The 22,832-nt window shown below is 52.6% G+C and overlaps 1 protein-coding gene across 5 annotated transcripts in view; it reads right to left on the reverse strand.

Moving 5' to 3' along the window:
* Nucleotides 1-22,832, reverse strand: part of LOC124008729 (tetratricopeptide repeat protein 39B) — an 86,279-nt gene that overhangs the window by 56,530 nt on the left and 6,917 nt on the right. For all 5 annotated transcript variants that reach the window (XM_046320249.1, XM_046320247.1, XM_046320248.1 and 2 more), the window contains exon 2: nucleotides 8,562-8,596. In XM_046320249.1, the coding sequence (XP_046176205.1) occupies nucleotides 8,562-8,596 (35 nt within the window). The remainder of the gene's footprint in view (nucleotides 1-8,561; nucleotides 8,597-22,832) is intronic.

The raw sequence follows: 22,832 nt of genomic DNA on the forward strand, positions 1-22,832 counted from the left end.
GCAATACGCTCGACCTCATCTTTACTAGATGCTGTTCTTCCACTAACCTCATTGCAACTCCCCTCCAAGTCTCCGACCACTGCCTTGTATCCTTTTCCCTCTCGCTCTCATCCAACACCTCCCACACTGCCCCTACTGGATGGTATCGCGCCGTCCCAACCTTCGCTCTCTCTCCCCCGCTACTCTCTCCTCTTCCATCCTATCATCTCTTCCCTCCGCTCAAACCTTCTCCCACCTATCTCCTGATTCTGCCTCCTCAACCCTCCTCTCCTCCCTCTCTGCATCCCTTGACTCTCTATGTCCCCTATCCTCCAGGCCGGCTCGGTCCTCCCCCCCCGCTCCGTGGCTCGATGACTCATTGCGAGCTCACAGAACAGGGCTCCGGGCAGCCGAGCGGAAATGGAGGAAAACTCGCCTCCCTGCGGACCTGGCATCCTTTCACTCCCTCCTCTCTACATTTTCCTCCTCTGTCTCTGCTGCTAAAGCCACTTTCTACCACGCTAAATTCCAAGCATCTGCCTCTAACCCTAGGAAGCTCTTTGCCACCTTCTCCTCCCTCCTGAATCCTCCGCCCCCCTCCTCCCTCTCTGCAGATGACTTCGTCAACCATTTTGAAAAGAAGGTCGACGACATCCGATCCTCGTTTGCTAAGTCAAACGACACCGCTGGTTCTGCTCACACTGCCCTACCCTGTGCTCTGACCTCTTTCTCCCCTCTCTCCAGATGAAATCTCGCGTCTTGTGACGGCCGGCCGCCCAACAACCTGCCCGCTTGACCCTATCCCTCCTCTCTTCTCCAGACCATTTCCGGAGACCTTCTCCCTTACCTCACCTCGCTCATCAACTCATCCCTGACCGCTGGCTACGTCCCTTCCGTCTTCAAGAGAGCGAGAGTTGCACCCTTCTGAAAAAACCTACACTCGATCCCTCCGATGTCAACAATTACAGACCAGTATCCCTTCTTTCTTTTCTCTCCAAAACTCTTGAACGTGCCGTCCTTGGCCAGCTCTCCCGCTATCTCTCTCTGAATGACCTTCTTGATCCAAATCAGTCAGGTTTCAAGACTAGTCATTCAACTGAGACTGCTCTCCTCTGTATCACGGAGGCGCTCCGCACTGCTAAAGCTAACTCTCTCTCCTCTGCTCTCATCCTTCTAGATCTATCGGCTGCCTTCGATACTGTGAACCATCAGATCCTCCTCTCCACCCTCTCCGAGTTGGGCATCTCCGGCGCGGCCCACGCTTGGATTGCGTCCTACCTGACAGGTCGCTCCTACCAGGTGGCGTGGCGAGAATCTGTCTCCTCACCACGCGCTCTCACCACTGGTGTCCCCCAGGGCTCTGTTCTTGGCCCTCTCCTATTCTCGCTATACACCAAGTCACTTGGCTCTGTCATAACCTCACATGGTCTCTCTTATCATTGCTATGCAGACGACACACAATTAATCTTCTCCTTTCCCCCTTCTGATGACCAGGTGGCGAATCGCATCTCTGCATGTCTGGCAGACATATCAGTGTGGATGACGGATCACCACCTCAAGCTGAACCTCGGCAAGACGGAGCTGCTCTTCCTCCCGGGAAGGACTGCCCGTTCCATGATCTCGCCATCACGGTTGACAACTCCATTGTGTCCTCCTCCCAGAGCTCCAAGAACCTTGGCGTGATCCTGGACAACACCCTGTCGTTCTCAACCAACATCAAGGCGGTGGCCCGTTCCTGTAGGTTCATGCTCTACAACATCCGCAGAGTACGACCCTGCCTCACAGGAAGCGGCGCAGGTCCTCATCCAGGCACTTGTCATCTCCCGTCTGGATTACTGCAACTCGCTGTTGGCTGGGCTCCTGCCTGTGCCATTAAACCCCTTCAACTCATCCAGAACGCCGCAGCCCGTCTGGTGTTCAACCTTCCCAAGTTCTCTCACGTCACCCCGCTCCTCCGCTCTCTCCACTGGCTTCCAGTTGAAGCTCGCATCCGCTACAAGACCATGGTGCTTGCCTACGGAGCTGTGAGGGGAACGGCACCTCAGTACCTCCAGGCTCTGATCAGGCCCTACACCCAAACAAGGGCACTGCGTTCATCCACCTCTGGCCTGCTCGCCTCCCTACCACTGAGGAAGTACAGCTCCCGCTCAGCCCAGTCAAAACTGTTCGCTGCCCTGGCCCCCCAATGGTGGAACAAACTGTCATGTTTTGTCTTATATCATCTTGTCATTTTGCTTTTCCTTCTGTTCGTTTCCCCCTGCTGGTCTTATTAGGTTCGTTCCCTTTTTCTATCCCTCTCTCTCCTCCCCCTCCCTCTCTCTCCTCTCTCTATCGTTCCGTTCCTGCTCCCAGCTGTTCCTATTCCCCTAATCATCATTTAGTCTTCCCACACCTGTTCCCGATCCTTTCCCCTGATTAGAGTCCCTATTTATTCCTTTGTGTTCCGTTCCTGTCCCGTCGGTTCCTTGTTTTGTATTCACCATGCTGTGATTGTGTTTCGCCCTGTCCTGTCGTGTTTTTTGCCTTCATCAGATGCTGCGTGTGAGCAGGTGTCTCTGTCTACTACGGCCTGCGCCTACCCGAAGCGACCTGCAGTCTGTGGCCGCTTCTCTTGTTATTCCCCTCTACAGACTAGAGGATTTCTGTTATTCCCTGTTTGGACTTGAATAAACTCTGTTTTCGCCAAGTCGCTTTTGGGTCCTCTTTCACCTGCATGACAGAAGGAACCGACCAAGTAATGGACCCAGCGACTTCAGACGCTCGTTACACTGCCGTCGAGATCCAAGGAGCCATGCTCGGCAGACACGAGCAGGAATTGGCTGCTGCTCGCCATGCCGTGGAGAACCTGGCCGCTCAGGTTTCCGACCTCTCTGGACAGTTCCAGAGTCTACGTCTCGTGCCACCTGTTACTTCCTGGCCTGCCGAGCCTCCAGAACCTAGGGTTAATAACCCACCTTGCTACTCCGGGCAGCCCACTGAATGCCGCTCCTTTCTCACGCAGTGTGAGATTGTGTTCTCTCTCCAACCCAACACATACTCTAGAGAGAGAGCTCGGGTTGCTTACGTCATTTCACTCCTTACTGGCCGGGCTCGAGAATGGGGCACAGCTATCTGGGAGGCAAGGGCTGATTGCTCTAACAAGTTCCAGAACTTTAAAGAGGAGATGATTCGGGTTTTTGACCGTTCAGTTTTTGGTAGGGAGGCTTCTAGGGCCCTGGCTTCCTTATGCCAAGGTGAACGGTTCATAACGGATTATTCTATTGAGTTTCGCACTCTTGCTGCCTCTAGTGAGTGGAACGAGCCGGCGCTGCTCGCTCGTTTTCTGGAGGGACTCCACGCAGTGGTTAAGGATGAGATTCTCTCCCGGGAGGTTCCTTCAGATGTGGACTCTTTGATTGCTCTCGCCATCCGCATAGAACGACGGGTAGATCTTCGTCACCGGGCTCGTGGAAGAGAGCTCGCATCAACGGTGTTTCCCTGCTCCGCATCGCAACCATCTCCCTCCTCTGGCTTTGAGACTGAGCCCATGCAGCTGGGAGGGATTCGCATCTCGACTAAGGAGAGGGAACGGAGGATCACCAACCGCCTGTGCCTCTATTGCGGAGTTGCTGGACATTTTGTTAATTCATGTCCAGTAAGAGGCCAGAGCCCATCAGTAAGCGGAGGGCTACTGGTGAGCGCTACTACTCTGGTCTCTTCATCTAGATCTTGTACTACTATGTCGGTCCATCTACGCTGGACCGGTTCGGGTGCTACATGCAGTGCCTTGATTGACTCTGGGGCTGAGGGTTGTTTCATGGACGAAGCATGGGTTCGGAAACATAACATTCCTTTCAGACCGTTAGACAAGCCTACGCCCATGTTTGCCTTAGATGGTAGTCATCTTCCCAGTATCAGATTTGAGACACTACCTTTAACCCTCACAGTATCTGGTAACCACAGTGAGACTATTTCTTTTTTGATTTTCAGTTCACCGTTTACACCTGTTGTTTTGGGTCATCCCTGGCTAGTATGTCATAATCCTTCTATTAATTGGTCTAGTAATTCTATCCTATCCTGGAACGTTTCTTGTCATGTGAAGTGTTTAATGTCTGCCATCCCTCCCGTTTCTTCTGTCCCTACTTCCCAGGAGGAACCTGGCGATTTGACAGGAGTGCCGGAGGAATATCATGATCTGCGCACGGTCTTCAGTCGGTCCCGAGCCAACTCCCTTCCTCCTCACCGGTCGTATGATTGTAGTATTGATCTCCTTCCGGGGACCACTCCTCCTCGAGGTAGACTATACTCTCTGTCGGCTCCCGAACGTAAGGCTCTCGAGGATTATTTGTCTGTGTCTCTTGACGCCGGTACCATAGTGCCTTCTTCTTCTCCGGCCGGGGCGGGGTTCTTTTTTGTTAAGAAGAAGGACGGTACTCTGCGCCCCTGCGTGGATTATCGAGGCTGAATGACATAACGGTTAAGAATCGTTATCCGCTTCCCCTTATGTCATCAGCCTTCGAGATTCTGCAGGGAGCCAGGTGCTTTACTAAGTTGGACCTTCGTAACGCTTACCATCTCGTGCGCATCAGAGAGGGGGACGAGTGGAAAACGGCGTTTAACACTCCGTTAGGGCATTTTGAGTACCGGGTTCTGCCGTTTGGTCTCGCCAATGCGCCAGCTGTTTTTCAGGCATTAGTTAATGATGTTCTGAGAGACATGCTGAACATCTTTGTTTTTGTCTATCTTGACGATATCCTGATTTTTTCACCGTCACTCGAGATTCATGTTCAGCACGTTCGACGTGTTCTACAGCGCCTTTTAGAGAATTGTCTCTACGTAAAGGCTGAGAAGTGCTCTTTTCATGTCTCCTCCGTTACTTTTCTCGGTTCCGTTATTTCCGCTGAAGGCATTCAGATGGATTCCGCTAAGGTCCAAGCTGTCAGTGATTGGCCCGTTCCAAGGTCACGTGTCGAGTTGCAGCGCTTTTAGGTTTCGCTAATTTCTATCGGCGTTTCATTCGTAATTTCGGTCAAGTTGCTGCCCCTCTCACAGCTCTTACTTCTGTCAAGACGTGTTTTAAGTGGTCCGGTTCCGCCCAGGGAGCTTTTGATCTTCTAAAAGAACGTTTTACGTCCGCTCCTATCCTCGTTACTCCTGACGTCACTAGACAATTCATTGTCGAGGTTGACGCTTCAGAGGTAGGCGTGGGAGCCATTCTATCCCAGCGCTTCCAGTCTGACGATAAGGTTCATCCTTGCGCTTATTTTTCTCATCGCCTGTCGCCATCTGAGCGCAACTATGATGTGGGTAACCGTGAACTGCTCGCCATCCGCTTAGCCCTAGGCGAATGGCGACAGTGGTTGGAGGGGGCGACCGTTCCTTTTGTCGTTTGGACAGACCATAAGAACCTTGAGTACATCCGTTCTGCCAAACGACTTAATGCCCGTCAAGCTCGTTGGGCGTTGTTTTTCGCTCGTTTCGAGTTTGTGATTTCTTACCGTCCGGGTAGCAAGAACACCAAGCCTGATGCCTTATCCCGTCTGTTTAGTTCTTCTGTGGCTTCTACTGATCTCGAGGGGATTCTTCCTTATGGGCGTGTTGTCGGGTTGACAGTCTGGGGAATTGAAAGACAGGTTAAGCAAGCACTCACGCACACTGCGTCGCCGCGCGCTTGTCCTAGTAACCTCCTTTTCGTTCCTGTTTCCACTCGTCTGGCTGTTCTTCAGTGGGCTCACTCTGCCAAGTTAGCTGGTCATCCCGGTGTTCGAGGCACTCTTGCGTCTATTCGCCAGCGCTTTTGGTGGCCGACTCAGGAGCGTGACACGCGCCGTTTCGTGGCTGCGTGTTCAGACTGCGCGCAGAAGAAGTCTGGTAATTTTTTTTTCTGCTTCTGCTCCTGGTCTTGCTGGGTCTCAGTCTGTTCCCTGCCATCGCATCTCTCCTGTTCTTGTTCCTGCCCTTGCTGTGTCTCAGTCTGTCCCTAGTTCTCATTTTTTTTTTAGAGTAGTACCCTAGTTTCCCTTTTTATCGTTTTTCGTTACGGTCCTGAGGAGAGGAGTTGGGTTCTTTCTCGGGACGTGCTGGACCGTTTGATCTATGATTTCCTCCGTTGCCGCCAGTGTTCCTCCTCGAGAGCGCCAGGAGGCGCTCGGTGAGTGGGGGGTACTGTCATGTTTTGTCTTATATCATCTTGTCATTTTGCTTTTCCTTCTGTTCGTTTCCCCTGCTGGTCTTATTAGGTTCGTTCCCTTTTTCTATCCCTCTCTCTCCCCTCCCTCTCTCTCCTCTCTCTATCGTTCCGTTCCTGCTCCCAGCTGTTCCTATTCCCCTAATCATCATTTAGTCTTCCCACACCTGTTCCCGATCCTTTCCCCTGATTAGAGTCCCTATTTATTCCTTTGTGTTCCGTTCCTGTCCCGTCGGTTCCTTGTTTTGTATTCACCATGCTGTGATTGTGTTTCGCCCTGTCCTGTCGTGTTTTTTGCCTTCATCAGATGCTGCGTGTGAGCAGGTGTCTCTGTCTACTACGGCCTGCGCCTACCCGAAGCGACCTGCAGTCTGTGGCCGCTTCTCTTGTTATTCCCCTCTACAGACTAGAGGATTTCTGTTATTCCCTGTTTGGACTTGAATAAACTCTGTTTTCGCCAAGTCGCTTTTGGGTCCTCTTTCACCTGCATGACACAAACTCCCTCACGACGCCAGGACAGCGGAGTCAATCACCACCTTCCGGAGACACCTGAAACCCCACCTCTTTAAGGAATACCTAGGATAGGATAAGTAATCCCTCTCACCCCACCCCCCCTAAGTTTTAGATGCACTATTGTTAAGTGACTGTCCCACTGGATGTCATAAGGTGAATGCACCAATTTGTAAGTCGCTCTGGATAAGAGCGTCTGCTAAATGACTTAAATGTAATGTAAATGTAAAATGTAACACCGTTTACCTCAAGGCCAAAGAGGAGAAGGCTTTTACCAAAATCAGACCCATGTTAAACCCAGAATAAAAACAAAGGATTACAAATCAACCTGACATATGGAAACGAGGTGTCCTGCCCAAACATTATCGGCACCGTCGAGGATACCATCTGGGAAAGAGGGTTAGTGTAATCCAAGATCCTTGGGACATCCCTACCCATAAACCCTAAAAGCAAGCTGATTTATTAGCTAGCTAGATTCTAGATCAAATACACATATTAGTTATAGTGAGAGGAGATTAACCAAGTATCAGTTGATCGTCAGCGTGTTGCCTGGTTATCATCATCATCATCATCATCATCATCAGTTAGCTGAATGCAGTTGTGTTAGTGAATGCACAAAACATTAAGAACACCTTCCTACTATTGAGTTGCACGCATGAAAAACCCCAGCAGCGTTGCAGTTCTTGACATAAACTGATGCTCCTGGCACCTACTACCAAACCCAATTTAAAAGGCATTTAAATATTGTGTCTTGCCCATTCACCCTCTGAATGGCACATATACACAATCCATGTCTCAATCCTTCTTTAACCCAGCCTCCTCCCACTTCATCTACATGTCTCCTCCCACCTCATCTACATGTCTCCTCCCGCCTCATCTACATGTCTCCTCCCGCCTCATCTACATGTCTCCTCCCACATCATCTACATGTCTCCTCCTACTTCATCTACACTGATTTGAAGTGGGTTTAACAGGTGACATCAATAAGGGATCATAGCTTTCACCTGAATTCACCTGGTCAGTCTGCAGTATGTCATTGAAAGAGCAGGTGTTCTTAATGTTTTGTACACTCAGTGTATGTTTTCTGTTGCACTTTTGAAGACAATTATAAAAGGTTGTTTTGAATTATCTTGCCCCTAGTGATGTGCTCTACATCATCAAGGATGACAATTAACAACGATACGACAGACATTTGCAGTAACACACAACAGATTATCAAAGATATAGTTTCTAATGGAGTTAAAACTGAAGTGTCAGTTCAAAACAGAGACGAGTGATTGAAGCAAGCACCCGGGAGCCGGCTCAGCTCAAGCAGCCTGCAACTGAAAGATGTTATCGACCAATGAGAGGATTGCATTAAATATTCTGCTAAGCCATGCATGCTTCTGATTGGACAAAACGGATAAAAATGAGTTTCATGTCAAATTAAAACGTCGTTAGTGTTTTTCAGGGCGTCTCGTTTAACGTCGTTAGTGTTTTTCAGGGCGTCTCGTTAATGTCGTTAGTGTTTTTCAGGGCGTCTCGTTTAACGTCGTTAGTGTTTTTCAGGGCGTCTCGTTTAACGTCGTTAGTGTTTTTCAGGGCGTCTCGTTAACGGCGTTAGTGTTTTTCAGGGCGTCTCGTTAACGTCGTTAGTGTTTTTCAGGGCGTCTCGTTAACGTCGTTAGTGTTTTTCAGGGCGTCTCGTTTAACGTCGTTAGTGTTTTTCAGGGCGTCTCGTTAACGTCGTTAGTGTTTTTCAGGGCGTCTCGTTTAACGTCGTTAGTGTTTTTCAGGGCGTCTCGTTTAACGTCATTAGTGTTTTTCAGGGCGTCTCGTTAACGTATTAGTTTTCGTCAGGAACAATAGGTTGGGGACTAAATGAACAGTGGTGTGTGGGGAACCTCCATCCCTCTAAAATACTTACACGGGTATCCGGTCGTAGGCATCTTCAAAACAATCCTGCAAAACACAAAAACAGACAAGTTTCATTACACCCACAGAAACACAGACAGTGTGGTGCCAGCTGGAACAGTGATAGCAGACAGTATGATGCCAGCTGGAGCAGTGATAGCAGACAGTAGGGTGCCAGCTGGAACAGTGATAGCAGACAGTAGGGTGCCAGCTGGAGCAGTGATAGCACACAGTAGGGTGCCAGCTGGAGCAGTGATAGCAGACATTAGGGTGCCAGCTGGAACAGTGACCTCCCATTGTTCAGAGGTCATTACAATAAATGGATGTAAAAAATGAGAAGGCACGAAAATAGTACAAAAAGAAGACTGCTTATGGAAAATCAAGAGATACTTTTTGCTGAATATTTTTTTTTTAAATGGGAACATCAGTAACCTCATCTTCCACACAAACCATCCCCTGACACAGTGCTATATTAGCACACTACCCCATTGTTAAGAGAGGGGTTTGTTAACGAGGGGTGGAAACTCAGGCTGTTAGACAACGAGGACTCTTGAGTCAGCCAATGTCAACCTGTACAAGTCTGGAACAGTAATGGTACAGGGCAACGCCAAACAGTTTCAGCTGGATTTTCACCTAATCAAAGTGGGAGCGCAGCAGGAGAAGCTCTCTCTTGGTGAAGACTCCCACATCCCGAGCGAATCAGACCTCTTCATGAAGCAACCCCAAACGTAAAGTCAACCTCCCAGCAGAGAGTACTACTCGCTCACTGAAATGAAGGATAAATTCACCCAGCTGGAAGTAAGGCAGGTAGAGCTGGAACAGCAGGTGATTACACTTCAGTCAGCACAGACCCAGACAACAGTCCAGCACAACAACACCCCCTTAACCAGACCCAGACAACAGTCCAGCACAACAACAACCCATCAACCAGACCCAGAATGCTGGAGTTGGAGAGAGACATATCTGCACTCTGGACTGTGGTGAGACAACTTCAACAGGAGAAAGAGCAGGAGAAGAACAGAGCACTAGAGGAGAGGATCAGACTGCTGGAGAAGAACAGAACACTGGAGGAGAGGATCAGACTGCTGGAGGAGAGGTTGAGGGGGATGGCGTGTGACAGAGAACAACCCACTAGAGAGCTGGCCACCTCCGCAGAGAAGCCAGCAGAACAGCCCACCTCACCTCCCGACACCACAGCAGAACAGTCCAGCCCAGACCCAGACCATATTGTCGACACCACAGCAGAACAGTCCAACCCAGACCCAGACCATAGTGTCGACACCACAGCAGAACAGTCCAACCCAGACCATAGTGTTGACACCACAGCAGAACAGTCCAACCCAGACCATAGTGTCGACACCACAGCAGAACAGTCCAACCCAGACCATAGTGTCGACACCACAGCAGAACAGTCCAGCCCAGACCATAGTGTCGACACCACAGCAGAACAGTCCAGCCCAGACCCAGACCATAGTGTTGACACCACAGCAGAACAGTCCAGCCCAGACCCAGACCATAGTGTTGACACCACAGCAGAACAGTCCAACCCAGACCCAGACCATAGTGTCGACACCACAGCAGAACAGTCCAACCCAGACCATAGTGTTGACACCACAGCAGAACAGTCCAACCCAGACCATAGTGTCGACACCACAGCAGAACAGTCCAACCCAGACCCAGACCATAGTGTCGACACCACAGCAGAACAGTCCAGCCCAGACCATAGTGTCGACACCACAGCAGAACAGTCCAGCCCAGACCATAGTGTCGACACCACAGCAGAACAGTCCAACCCAGACCATAGTGTCGACACCACAGCAGAACAGTCCAACCCAGACCATAGTGTTGACACCACAGCAGAACAGTCCAGCCCAGACCATAGTGTCAACACCACAGCAGAACAGTCCAACCCAGACCCAGACCATAGTGTTGACACCACAGCAGAACAGTCCAACCCAGACCATAGTGTCGACACCACAGCAGAACAGTCCAACCCAGACCCAGACCATAGTGTCGACACCACAGCAGAACAGTCCAACCCAGACCATAGTGTCGACACCACAGCAGAACAGTCCAACCCAGACCATAGTGTCGACACCACAGCAGAACAGTCCAACCCAGACCATAGTGTTGACACCACAGCAGAACAGTCCAACCCAGACCATAGTGTTGACACCACAGCAGAACAGCCCAACCCAGACCCAGACCATAGTGTCGACACCACAGCAGAACAGTCCAGCCCAGACCCAGACCATAGTGTTGACACCACAGCAGAACAGTCCAACCCAGACCCAGACCATAGTGTTGACACCACAGCAGAACAGTCCAACCCAGACCATAGTGTCGACACCACAGCAGAACAGTCCAACCCAGACCATAGTGTTGACACCACAGCAGAACAGTCCAGCCCAGACCCAGACCATAGTGTTGACACCACAGCAGAACAGTCCAACCCAGACCCAGACCATAGTGTTGACACCACAGCAGAACAGTCCAGCCCAGACCCAGACCATAGTGTTGACACCACAGCAGAACAGTCCAACCCAGACCCAGACCATAGTGTCGACACCACAGCAGAACAGTCCAACCCAGACCCAGACCATAGTGTTGACACCACAGCAGAACAGTCCAACCCAGACCATAGTGTCGACACCACAGCAGAACAGTCCAACCCAGACCATAGTGTTGACACCACAGCAGAACAGTCCAACCCAGACCCAGACCATAGTGTTGACACCACAGCAGAACAGTCCAGCCCAGACCCAGACCATAGTGTCGACACCACAGCAGAACAGTCCAGCCCAGACCCAGACCATAGTGTCGACACCACAGCAGAACAGTCCAACCCAGACCCAGACCATAGTGTCGACACCACAGCAGAACAGTCCAACCCAGACCATAGTGTTGACACCACAGCAGAACAGTCCAACCCAGACCATAGTGTCGACACCACAGCAGAACAGTCCAACCCAGACCATAGTGTCGACACCACAGCAGAACAGTCCAGCCCAGACCATAGTGTCGACACCACAGCAGAACAGTCCAGCCCAGACCCAGACCATAGTGTTGACACCACAGCAGAACAGTCCAGCCCAGACCCAGACCATAGTGTTGACACCACAGCAGAACAGTCCAACCCAGACCCAGACCATAGTGTCGACACCACAGCAGAACAGTCCAACCCAGACCATAGTGTTGACACCACAGCAGAACAGTCCAACCCAGACCATAGTGTCGACACCACAGCAGAACAGTCCAACCCAGACCCAGACCATAGTGTCGACACCACAGCAGAACAGTCCAGCCCAGACCAGTGTCCACCACAGCAGAACAGTCCAACCCAGACCATAGTGTTGACACCACAGCAGAACAGTCCAACCCAGACCATAGTGTTGACACCACAGCAGAACAGTCCAGCCCAGACCATAGTGTCAACACCACAGCAGAACAGTCCAACCCAGACCCAGACCATAGTGTTGACACCACAGCAGAACAGTCCAACCCAGACCATAGTGTCGACACCACAGCAGAACAGTCCAACCCAGACCCAGACCATAGTGTCGACACCACAGCAGAACAGTCCAACCCAGACCATAGTGTCGACACCACAGCAGAACAGTCCAACCCAGACCATAGTGTTGACACCACAGCAGAACAGTCCAACCCAGACCATAGTGTTGACACCACAGCAGAACAGCCCAACCCAGACCCAGACCATAGTGTCGACACCACAGCAGAACAGTCCAGCCCAGACCCAGACCATAGTGTTGACACCACAGCAGAACAGTCCAACCCAGACCCAGACCATAGTGTTGACACCACAGCAGAACAGTCCAACCCAGACCATAGTGTCGACACCACAGCAGAACAGTCCAACCCAGACCATAGTGTTGACACCACAGCAGAACAGTCCAACCCAGACCATAGTGTCGACACCACAGCAGAACAGTCCAGCCCAGACCATAGTGTCGACACCACAGCAGAACAGTCCAACCCAGACCCAGACCATAGTGTTGACACCACAGCAGAACAGTCCAGCCCAGACCCAGACCATAGTGTTGACACCACAGCAGAACAGTCCAACCCAGACCCAGACCATAGTGTCGACACCACAGCAGAACAGTCCAACCCAGACCCAGACCATAGTGTTGACACCACAGCAGAACAGTCCAACCCAGACCATAGTGTCGACACCACAGCAGAACAGTCCAACCCAGACCATAGTGTTGACACCACAGCAGAACAGTCCAACCCAGACCCAGACCATAGTGTTGACACCACAGCAGAACAGTCCAGCCCAGACCCAGACCATAGTGTCGACACCACAGCAGAACAGTCCAGCCCAGACCCAGACCATAGTGTCGACACCACAGCAGAACAGTCCAACCCAGACCCAGACCATAGTGTCGACACCACAGCAGAACAGTCCAACCCAGACCATAGTGTTGACACCACAGCAGAACAGTCCAACCCAGACCATAGTGTCGACACCACAGCAGAACAGTCCAGCCCAGACCATAGTGTCGACACCACAGCAGAACAGTTTGTAAGTCGCTCTGGATAAGAGCGTCTGCTAAATGACTTAAATGTAATGTAAATGTAACAGTCCAGCCCAGACCCAGACCATAGTGTTGACACCACAGCAGAACAGTCCAGCCCAGACCCAGACCATAGTGTTGACACCACAGCAGAACAGTCCAACCCAGACCCAGACCATAGTGTCGACACCACAGCAGAACAGTCCAACCCAGACCATAGTGTTGACACCACAGCAGAACAGTCCAACCCAGACCATAGTGTCGACACCACAGCAGAACAGTCCAACCCAGACCCAGACCATAGTGTCGACACCACAGCAGAACAGTCCAGCCCAGACCATAGTGTCGACACCACAGCAGAACAGTCCAACCCAGACCATAGTGTTGACACCACAGCAGAACAGTCCAGCCCAGACCATAGTGTCAACACCACAGCAGAACAGTCCAACCCAGACCATAGTGTTGACACCACAGCAGAACAGTCCAACCCAGACCATAGTGTCGACACCACAGCAGAACAGTCCAACCCAGACCCAGACCATAGTGTCGACACCACAGCAGAACAGTCCAACCCAGACCATAGTGTTGACACCACAGCAGAACAGCCCAACCCAGACCCAGACCATAGTGTCGACACCACAGCAGAACAGTCCAACCCAGACCATAGTGTTGACACCACAGCAGAACAGTCCAACCCAGACCATAGTGTTGACACCACAGCAGAACAGCCCAACCCAGACCCAGACCATAGTGTCACACCACAGCAGAACAGTCCAGCCCAGACCCAGACCATAGTGTTGACACCACAGCAGAACAGTCCAACCCAGACCCAGACCATAGTGTTGACACCACAGCAGAACAGTCCAACCCAGACCATAGTGTCGACACCACAGCAGAACAGTCCAACCCAGACCATAGTGTTGACACCACAGCAGAACAGTCCAACCCAGACCATAGTGTCGACACCACAGCAGAACAGTCCAGCCCAGACCATAGTGTCGACACCATAGCAGAACAGTCCAACCCAGACCCAGACCATAGTGTTGACACCACAGCAGAACAGTCCAACCCAGACCCAGACCATAGTGTCGACACCACAGCAGAACAGTCCAACCCAGACCATAGTGTCGACACCACAGCAGAACAGTCCAACCCAGACCATAGTGTTGACACCACAGCAGAACAGTCCAACCCAGACCCAGACCATAGTGTTGACACCACAGCAGAACAGTCCAGCCCAGACCCAGACCATAGTGTCGACACCACAGCAGAACAGTCCAGCCCAGACCCAGACCATAGTGTCGACACCACAGCAGAACAGTCCAACCCAGACCCAGACCATAGTGTCGACACCACAGCAGAACAGTCCAACCCAGACCATAGTGTTGACACCACAGCAGAACAGTCCAACCCAGACCATAGTGTCGACACCACAGCAGAACAGTCCAACCCAGACCATAGTGTCGACACCACAGCAGAACAGTCCAGCCCAGACCATAGTGTCGACACCACAGCAGAACAGTCCAGCCCAGACCCAGACCATAGTGTTGACACCACAGCAGAACAGTCCAGCCCAGACCCAGACCATAGTGTTGACACCACAGCAGAACAGTCCAACCCAGACCCAGACCATAGTGTCGACACCACAGCAGAACAGTCCAACCCAGACCATAGTGTTGACACCACAGCAGAACAGTCCAACCCAGACCATAGTGTCGACACCACAGCAGAACAGTCCAACCCAGACCCAGACCATAGTGTCGACACCACAGCAGAACAGTCCAGCCCAGACCATAGTGTCGACACCACAGCAGAACAGTCCAGCCCAGACCATAGTGTCGACACCACAGCAGAACAGTCCAACCCAGACCATAGTGTCGACACCACAGCAGAACAGTCCAACCCAGACCATAGTGTTGACACCACAGCAGAACAGTCCAGCCCAGACCATAGTGTCAACACCACAGCAGAACAGTCCAACCCAGACCATAGTGTTGACACCACAGCAGAACAGTCCAACCCAGACCAGTGTCGACACCACAGCAGAACAGTCCAACCCAGACCCAGACCATAGTGTCGACACCACAGCAGAACAGTCCAACCCAGACCATAGTGTCGACACCACAGCAGAACAGTCCAACCCAGACCATAGTGTTGACACCACAGCAGAACAGTCCAACCCAGACCATAGTGTTGACACCACAGCAGAACAGCCCAACCCAGACCCAGACCATAGTGTCGACACCACAGCAGAACAGTCCAGCCCAGACCCAGACCATAGTGTTGACACCACAGCAGAACAGTCCAACCCAGACCCAGACCATAGTGTCGACACCACAGCAGAACAGTCCAACCCAGACCATAGTGTCGACACCACAGCAGAACAGTCCAACCCAGACCATAGTGTTGACACCACAGCAGAACAGTCCAACCCAGACCATAGTGTCGACACCACAGCAGAACAGTCCAGCCCAGACCATAGTGTCGACACCATAGCAGAACAGTCCAACCCAGACCCAGACCATAGTGTTGACACTACAGCAGAACAGTCCAACCCAGACCCAGACCATAGTGTCGACACCACAGCAGAACAGTCCAACCCAGACCATAGTGTTGACACCACAGCAGAACAGTCCAACCCAGACCATAGTGTCGACACCACAGCAGAACAGTCCAGCCCAGACCATAGTGTCGACACCACAGCAGAACAGTCCAACCCAGACCATAGTGTCGACACCACAGCAGAACAGTCCAACCCAGACCCAGACCATAGTGTTGACACCACAGCAGAACAGTCCAGTCCAGACCATAGTGTCGACACCACAGCAGAACAGTCCAACCCAGACCATAGTGTCGACACCACAGCAGAACAGTCCAACCCAGACCCAGACCATAGTGTCGACACCACAGCAGAACAGTCCAACCCAGACCCAGACCATAGTGTCGACACCACAGCAGAACAGTCCAGCCCAGACCATAGTGTCGACACCACAGCAGAACAGTCCAACCCAGACCCAGACCATAGTGTCGACACCACAGCAGAACAGTCCAGCCCAGACCCAGACCATAGTGTCGACACCACAGCAGAACAGTCAACCCAGACCCAGACCATAGTGTCGACACCACAGCAGAACAGTCCAACCCAGACCATAGTGTCGACACCACAGCAGAACAGTCCAACCCAGACCCAGACCATAGTGTCGACACCACAGCAGAACAGTCCAGCCCAGACCCAGACCATAGTGTCGACACCACAGCAGAACAGTCCAACCCAGACCCAGACCATAGTGTCGACACCACAGCAGAACAGTCCAACCCAGACCATAGTGTCGACACCACAGCAGAACAGTCCAACCCAGACCATAGTGTCGACACAACAGCAGAACAGTCCAACCCAGACCATAGTGTCGACACCACAGCAGAACAGTCCAACCCAGACCCAGACCATAGTGTCGACACCACAGCAGAACAGCCCAGACCCAGACCATAGTGTCGACACCACAGCAGAACAGTCCAGCCCAGACCATAGTGGCGACATCACAGCGGAACAGACAAATGAAAAACCCCAAACACCAAGGGGATCTAACCCCCCCTGTCAGCCACCCTGAGCACCCCCCCTGTCAGCCACCCTGAGCACCCCCCCTGTCAGCCACCCTGATAGCCCTCCTGACAACCCCCCCACACCCACTGAGGACATACACAAGACAAAGATTGTACTACTTATGGACTCAAACGGGAAATATATAGAAGAAAAAAAAACTTTTCCCAAACACAGTGTGTCTAAACTCTGGTGTCCAAACACCCAGCGCGCCCTAGACCTTCTGTCTGAGGACCAACTAGGTTCACCCAGCGCCCCTAGACCTTCTGTCTGAGGCCAAACTAGGTTCACCCAGCGCGCCCTAGACCTTCTGTCTGAGGCCAAACTAGAGTTCACCCAGCGCCCCTAGACCTTCTGTCTGAGGCCAAACTAGGTTCACCCAGCGCGCCCCTAGACCTTCTGTCTGAGGACCAACTAGGTTCACCCAGCGCGCCCTAGACCTTCTGTCTGAGGACCAACTAGGTTCACCCAGCGCCCCCAGACCTTCTGTCTGAGGACCAACTAGGTTCACCCAGCCACATAATAAAACACACAGGCACAAACGACCTGAGAGCACAGCAGGAAAGGGTGGCCACAGCACTGAAGGGAGTGATTGAAAAGGCTTCTTCTACTTTCCCCAACGCACAAGTGGTTCTCCACCGTACTACCATGAAAAAACTTCCACCCTGCTACCATAGAGCGGGTAAATTCAGGTATTTCCTGTGCCTCAAAACCAAACGTTTTCCTGGCCCACCACTCCACCCTGGACTTGAACAGCCTATATGACCAGGTCCACCTATACAAGGCAGCAATCACAACCCTGCCAGGACCCTGAAGGACGTCACCCTCAACAGCAGCCCCAGCACCTCACACAGGAGAAATGGAGCAATAGACACCCTGCTCAGACCAGCGAGACCCCCCACCCAGACCAGCGAGACCCCCCACCCAGACCATAGAGGACCACCCCACCCAGACCATAGAGGACCCCACACCCAGACCATAGAGGACCCCACACCTAGACCATAGAGGCCCATAGAGGACCCCACCCAGACCATAGAGGACCCCCACTCAGACCAGAGGACCACCCCACCCAGACCATAGAGGCTCCCCCACCCAGACCATAGAGGACCACCCCACTCAGACCATAGAGGCCCACCACCCCACCCAGACCATAGAGGACCCCCACCCAGACCATAGAGTACCATAGAAGACCCCCACTCAGACCATAGAGGACCCCACACCCAGACCATAGAGGACCCCCCACCCAGACCATAGAGGACAATAGAGGACCCCACCCAGACCATAGAGGACCCCCCACTCAGACCAGAGGACCCCCACTCAGACCATAGAGTACCCCTCACCCAGACCAGAGAGGACCCCACCCAGACCATAGAGGACCCCACCCAGACCATAGAGGATCCCCCACCCAGGCCATAGAGGACCCTCACCCAGACCATAGATGACCCCCACTCAGACCATAGATGACCCCCACTCAGACCATAGAGGACCCCCACCCAGACCATAGAGTACCATAGAAGACCCCACTCAGACCATAGAGGACCCCCACCCAGACCATAGAGGACCCCACACCCAGACCATAGAGGACCCCACCCAGACCATAGAGTACCATAGAAGATCCCCACTCAGACCATAGAGGACCCCCCACCCAGACCATAGAGGACAATAGAGGAACCCCACCCAGACCATAGAGGACCCCCACTCAGACCAGAGGACCACCCCACCCAGACCATAGAGGCTCCCCCACCCAGACCATAGAGGACCACCCCACTCAGACCATAGAGGCCCATAGAGGACCCCACCCAGACCATAGAGGACCCCACCCAGACCATAGAGTACCATAGAAGACCCCCACTCAGACCATAGAGGACCCCCACCCAGACCATAGAGGACAATAGAGGACCCCCACCCAGACCATAGAGGACCCCCCACCCAGACCATAGAGGACCCCCACTCAGACCAGAGGACCCCTCACCCAGACCAGAGAGGACCCCACCCAGACCATAGAGGATCACCCCACCCAGACCATAGAGGACCCCCACCCAGACCATAGAGGACCCCACCCAGACCATAGAGGACCACCCCACCCAGACCATAGAGGACCCCCACCCAGACCATAGAGAACCACCCCACCCAGACCATAGAGAACCACCCCACCCAGACCATAGAGGACCCCCAGACCATAGAGGACCACCCCACCCAGACCATAGAGGACCACCCCACCCAGACCATAGAGGACCACCCCACCCAGACCATAGAGGACCCCCCCAGACCATAGAGGACCACCCCACCCAGACCATAGAGGACCCCCCAGACCATAGAGGACCACCCCACCCAGACCATAGAGGACCACCCCACCCAGACCATAGAGGACCCCCACCCAGACCATAGAGGACCCCACCCAGACCATAGAGGACCCCACCCAGACCATAGAGGACCACCCCACCCAGACCATAGAGGACCACCCCACCCAGACCATAGAGGACCACCCCACCCAGACCATAGAGGACCCAGACCATAGAGGATCACCCCACACCCAGACCATAGAGGATCACCCCACACGCAGACCATAGAGGACCCCACCCAGACCATAGAGGACCCCACACCCAGACCATAGAGGACCCCAGACCATAGTGGACACCCAGATCATAGAGGACCCCCGCACCCAGACCATAGAGGACCCCCACCCAGACCATAGAGGACCCACCACCCAGACCTTAGAGGACCCCACACCTAGACCATAGAGGACCCCCACCCAGACCATAGAATACCATAGAAGACCCCCACTCAGACCATAGAGGACCCCCTACCCAGACCATAGAGGACAATAGAGGACCCCCACCCAGACCATAGAGGACCCCCACTCAGACCAGAGGATCACCCCACTCAGACCATAGAGGACCCCCACCCCACCCAGACCACCCCAGACCAGACCAGAGGACCCCACACCCAGACCAGAGAGGACCCCACCCAGACCATAGAGGACCCCACACCCAGACCATAGAGGACCCCCCACCCAGACCATAGAGGATCACCCCACCCAGATCATAGAGGATCACCCCACCCAGATCATAGAGGACCACCCCACCCAGACCATAGAGGACCCCACACCCAGACCATAGAGGACCCCAGACCATAGTGGACACCCAGACCATAGAGGACCCCCCCACCCAGACCATAGAGGACCCACCACCCAGACCATAGAGGACCCACCACCCAGACCTTAGAGGACCCCACACCTAGACCATAGAGGACCCCCACCCAGACCATAGAATACCATAGAAGACCCCCACCAGACCATAGAGGACCACCCCACCCAGACCATAGAGGACCCCACCAACCACATTACCACCAGCTGCCCCCCTACACCTTCACTATGGAGAATCACTAAAACAATACAGAAATACACTACGGAAAGAGAAGGAACAGCACGTCAGAAATCAGCTCAATGCAATTGAAGAATCCATAGAATCGAACCACTTCTGGGAAAATGTGAAAACACTAAACAAACAACAACACGAAGAGTTATCTATCCAAAACAGAGATGTATAGATAAACCACTTCTTCAATATCTTTATCTCTATAACAAAGAACAAACAGCACAACAGCATGATCAAATACAAATCTTACTTTCAACTATTACAGACGCCCAGAACCCACTGGATTCTCCAATTACATTGAATGAACTACAGGACAAAATAAAAACCCTCCAACCCAAAAAGGCCTGTGGTGTTGAGAGAGTACACAGTGGAGAGTACACAGTCGCAGAATACCTGACCACTGTGACTGACCCAAACTTAAGGAAAGCTTTGACTATGTACAGACTCAGTGAGCAGAGCCTTGCTATTGAGAAAGGCCGCCGTAGGCAGACATGGCTCTCAAGAGAAGACAGGCTATGTGCTCACTGCCCACAAAATGAGGTGGAAACTGAGCTGCACTTCCTAACCTCCTGCCCAATGTATGACCATATTAGAGACACATATTTCCCTCAGATTACACAGATCCACAAAGAATTAGAAAACAAAACCCAATGTTGATAAACTCCCATATCTACCGGGTGAAATTCCACAGTGTGCCATCACAGCAGCAAGATTTGTGACCTGTTGCCACGAGAAAAGGGCAACCAGTGAAGAACAAACACCATTGTAAATACAACCCATATTTATGTTTATTTATTTTCCCTTTTGTACTTTAAGTATCTGCACATCCTTACTGTTGTCCCTTTATTTAACTAGGGAGATGTGCAACACTGTTACACATACATAATGACATTTGAAATGTCTTTATTCTTTTTCAACTTCTGTGAGTGTAATGTTTACTGTTCATTTTTATTGTTTATTTCACTTTTGTTTATTATCTACCTCACTTGCTTTGGCAATGTTAACATATGTTTCCCATGCCAATAAAGCCTTTAAGATGAAATTGAGAGAGTGAGAGACAGAGAGAGTGAGAGACAGAGAGAGAGACAGAGAGAGGGACAGAGAGAGAGAGAGACAGACAGAGACAGACAGAGAGAGAGACAGAGAGAGAGAGATACAGAGAGAGAGACAGAGAGAGAGAGATACAGAGAGAGAGACAGAGAGAGAGAGATACAGAGAGAGAGACAGAGAGAGAGAGATACAGAGAGAGAGACAGAGAGAGAGAGATACAGAGAGAGAGACAGAGAGAGAGAGAGACAGAGACAGAGACAGAGAGAGACAGAGAGAGAGAGAGAGAGACAGAGAGAGAGACAGAGAGAGAGACAGAGAGAGAGACAGAGAGAGAGACAGAGAGAGAGACAGAGAGAGAGAGAGATACAGAGAGAGAGACAGAGAGAGAGAGAGAGAGAGAGAGAGAGAGAGACAGAGAGAGAGACAGAGAGAGAGACAGAGAGAGAGACAGAGAGAGAGACAGACAGAGAGAGAGACAGAGAGAGAGAGAGAGACAGAGAGAGAGAGAGACAGAGAGAGAGACAGAGAGAGATACAGACAGAGAGACAGAGAGAGAGACAGAGAGAGAGACAGAGAGAGAGACAGAGAGAGAGACAGAGAGAGAGACAGAGAGAGAGAGAGAGACACACACGTGTGTAATGTTTCCAGTTAATGTTTGATTGTTTTGGTCTTTGTTGTTGGGTTTCTTCACTTGGCCGTGTAAACCTGTTCCCATGACAATAAAGCCCTTAGACATTCTCATTGGTTCACCTAAGAACCATCCAGTCCCCAACCCCTGTCCAGCTCCCCACTCACACCCATCCGGTCCCCAACCCCTGTCCAGCTCCCCACTCACACCCATCCGGTCCCCAACCCCTGTCCAGCTCCCCACTCACACCCATCCAGTCCCCAACCCCTGTCCAGCTCCCCACTCCCCACACCCATCCACCCATCCAGTCCCCAACCCCTGTCCAGCTCCCCACTCACACCCATCCAGTCCCCAACCCCTGTCCAGCTCCCCACTCACACCCATCCAGTCCCCAACCCCTGTCCAGCTCCCCACTCACACCCATCCAGTCCCCAACCCCTGTCCAGCTCCCCACTCACACCCATCCAGTCCCCAACCCCATCCAGTGTCCAGCTCCCCACTCACACCCATCCAGTCCCCAACCCCTGTCCAGCTCCCCACTCACACCCATCCAGTCCCCAACCCCTGTCCAGCTCCCCACTCACACCCATCCAGTCCCCAACCCCTGTCCAGCTCCCCACTCACACCCACCCAGTCCCCAACCCCTGTCCAGCTCCCCACTCACACCCATCCAGTCCCCAACCCCTGTCCAGCTCCCCACTCACACCCATCCCCCAGTCCCCAACCCCTGTCCAGCTCCCCACACCCATCCAGTCCCCAACCCCCTGTCCAGCTCCCCACACACCCATCCAGTCCCCAACCCCTGTCCAGCTCCCCACTCACACCCACCCAGTCCCCAACCCCTGTCCAGCTCCCCACTCACACCCACCCGTCCCCAACCCCTGTCCAGCTCCCCACTCACACCCACCCAGTCCCCAACCCCTGTCCAGCTCCCCACTCACACCCACCCGGTCCCCAACCCCTGTCCAGCTCCCCACTCACACCCATCCGGTCCCCAACCCCTGTCCAGCTCCCCACTCACACCCATCCGGTCCCCAACCCCTGTCCAGCTCCCCACTCACACCCATCCGGTCCCCAACCCCTGTCCAGCTCC

The sequence above is a fragment of the Oncorhynchus gorbuscha genome, linkage group LG21, assembly GCF_021184085.1.
Source record: "Oncorhynchus gorbuscha isolate QuinsamMale2020 ecotype Even-year linkage group LG21, OgorEven_v1.0, whole genome shotgun sequence".
NCBI classification, from domain to species: domain Eukaryota; kingdom Metazoa; phylum Chordata; class Actinopteri; order Salmoniformes; family Salmonidae; genus Oncorhynchus; species Oncorhynchus gorbuscha.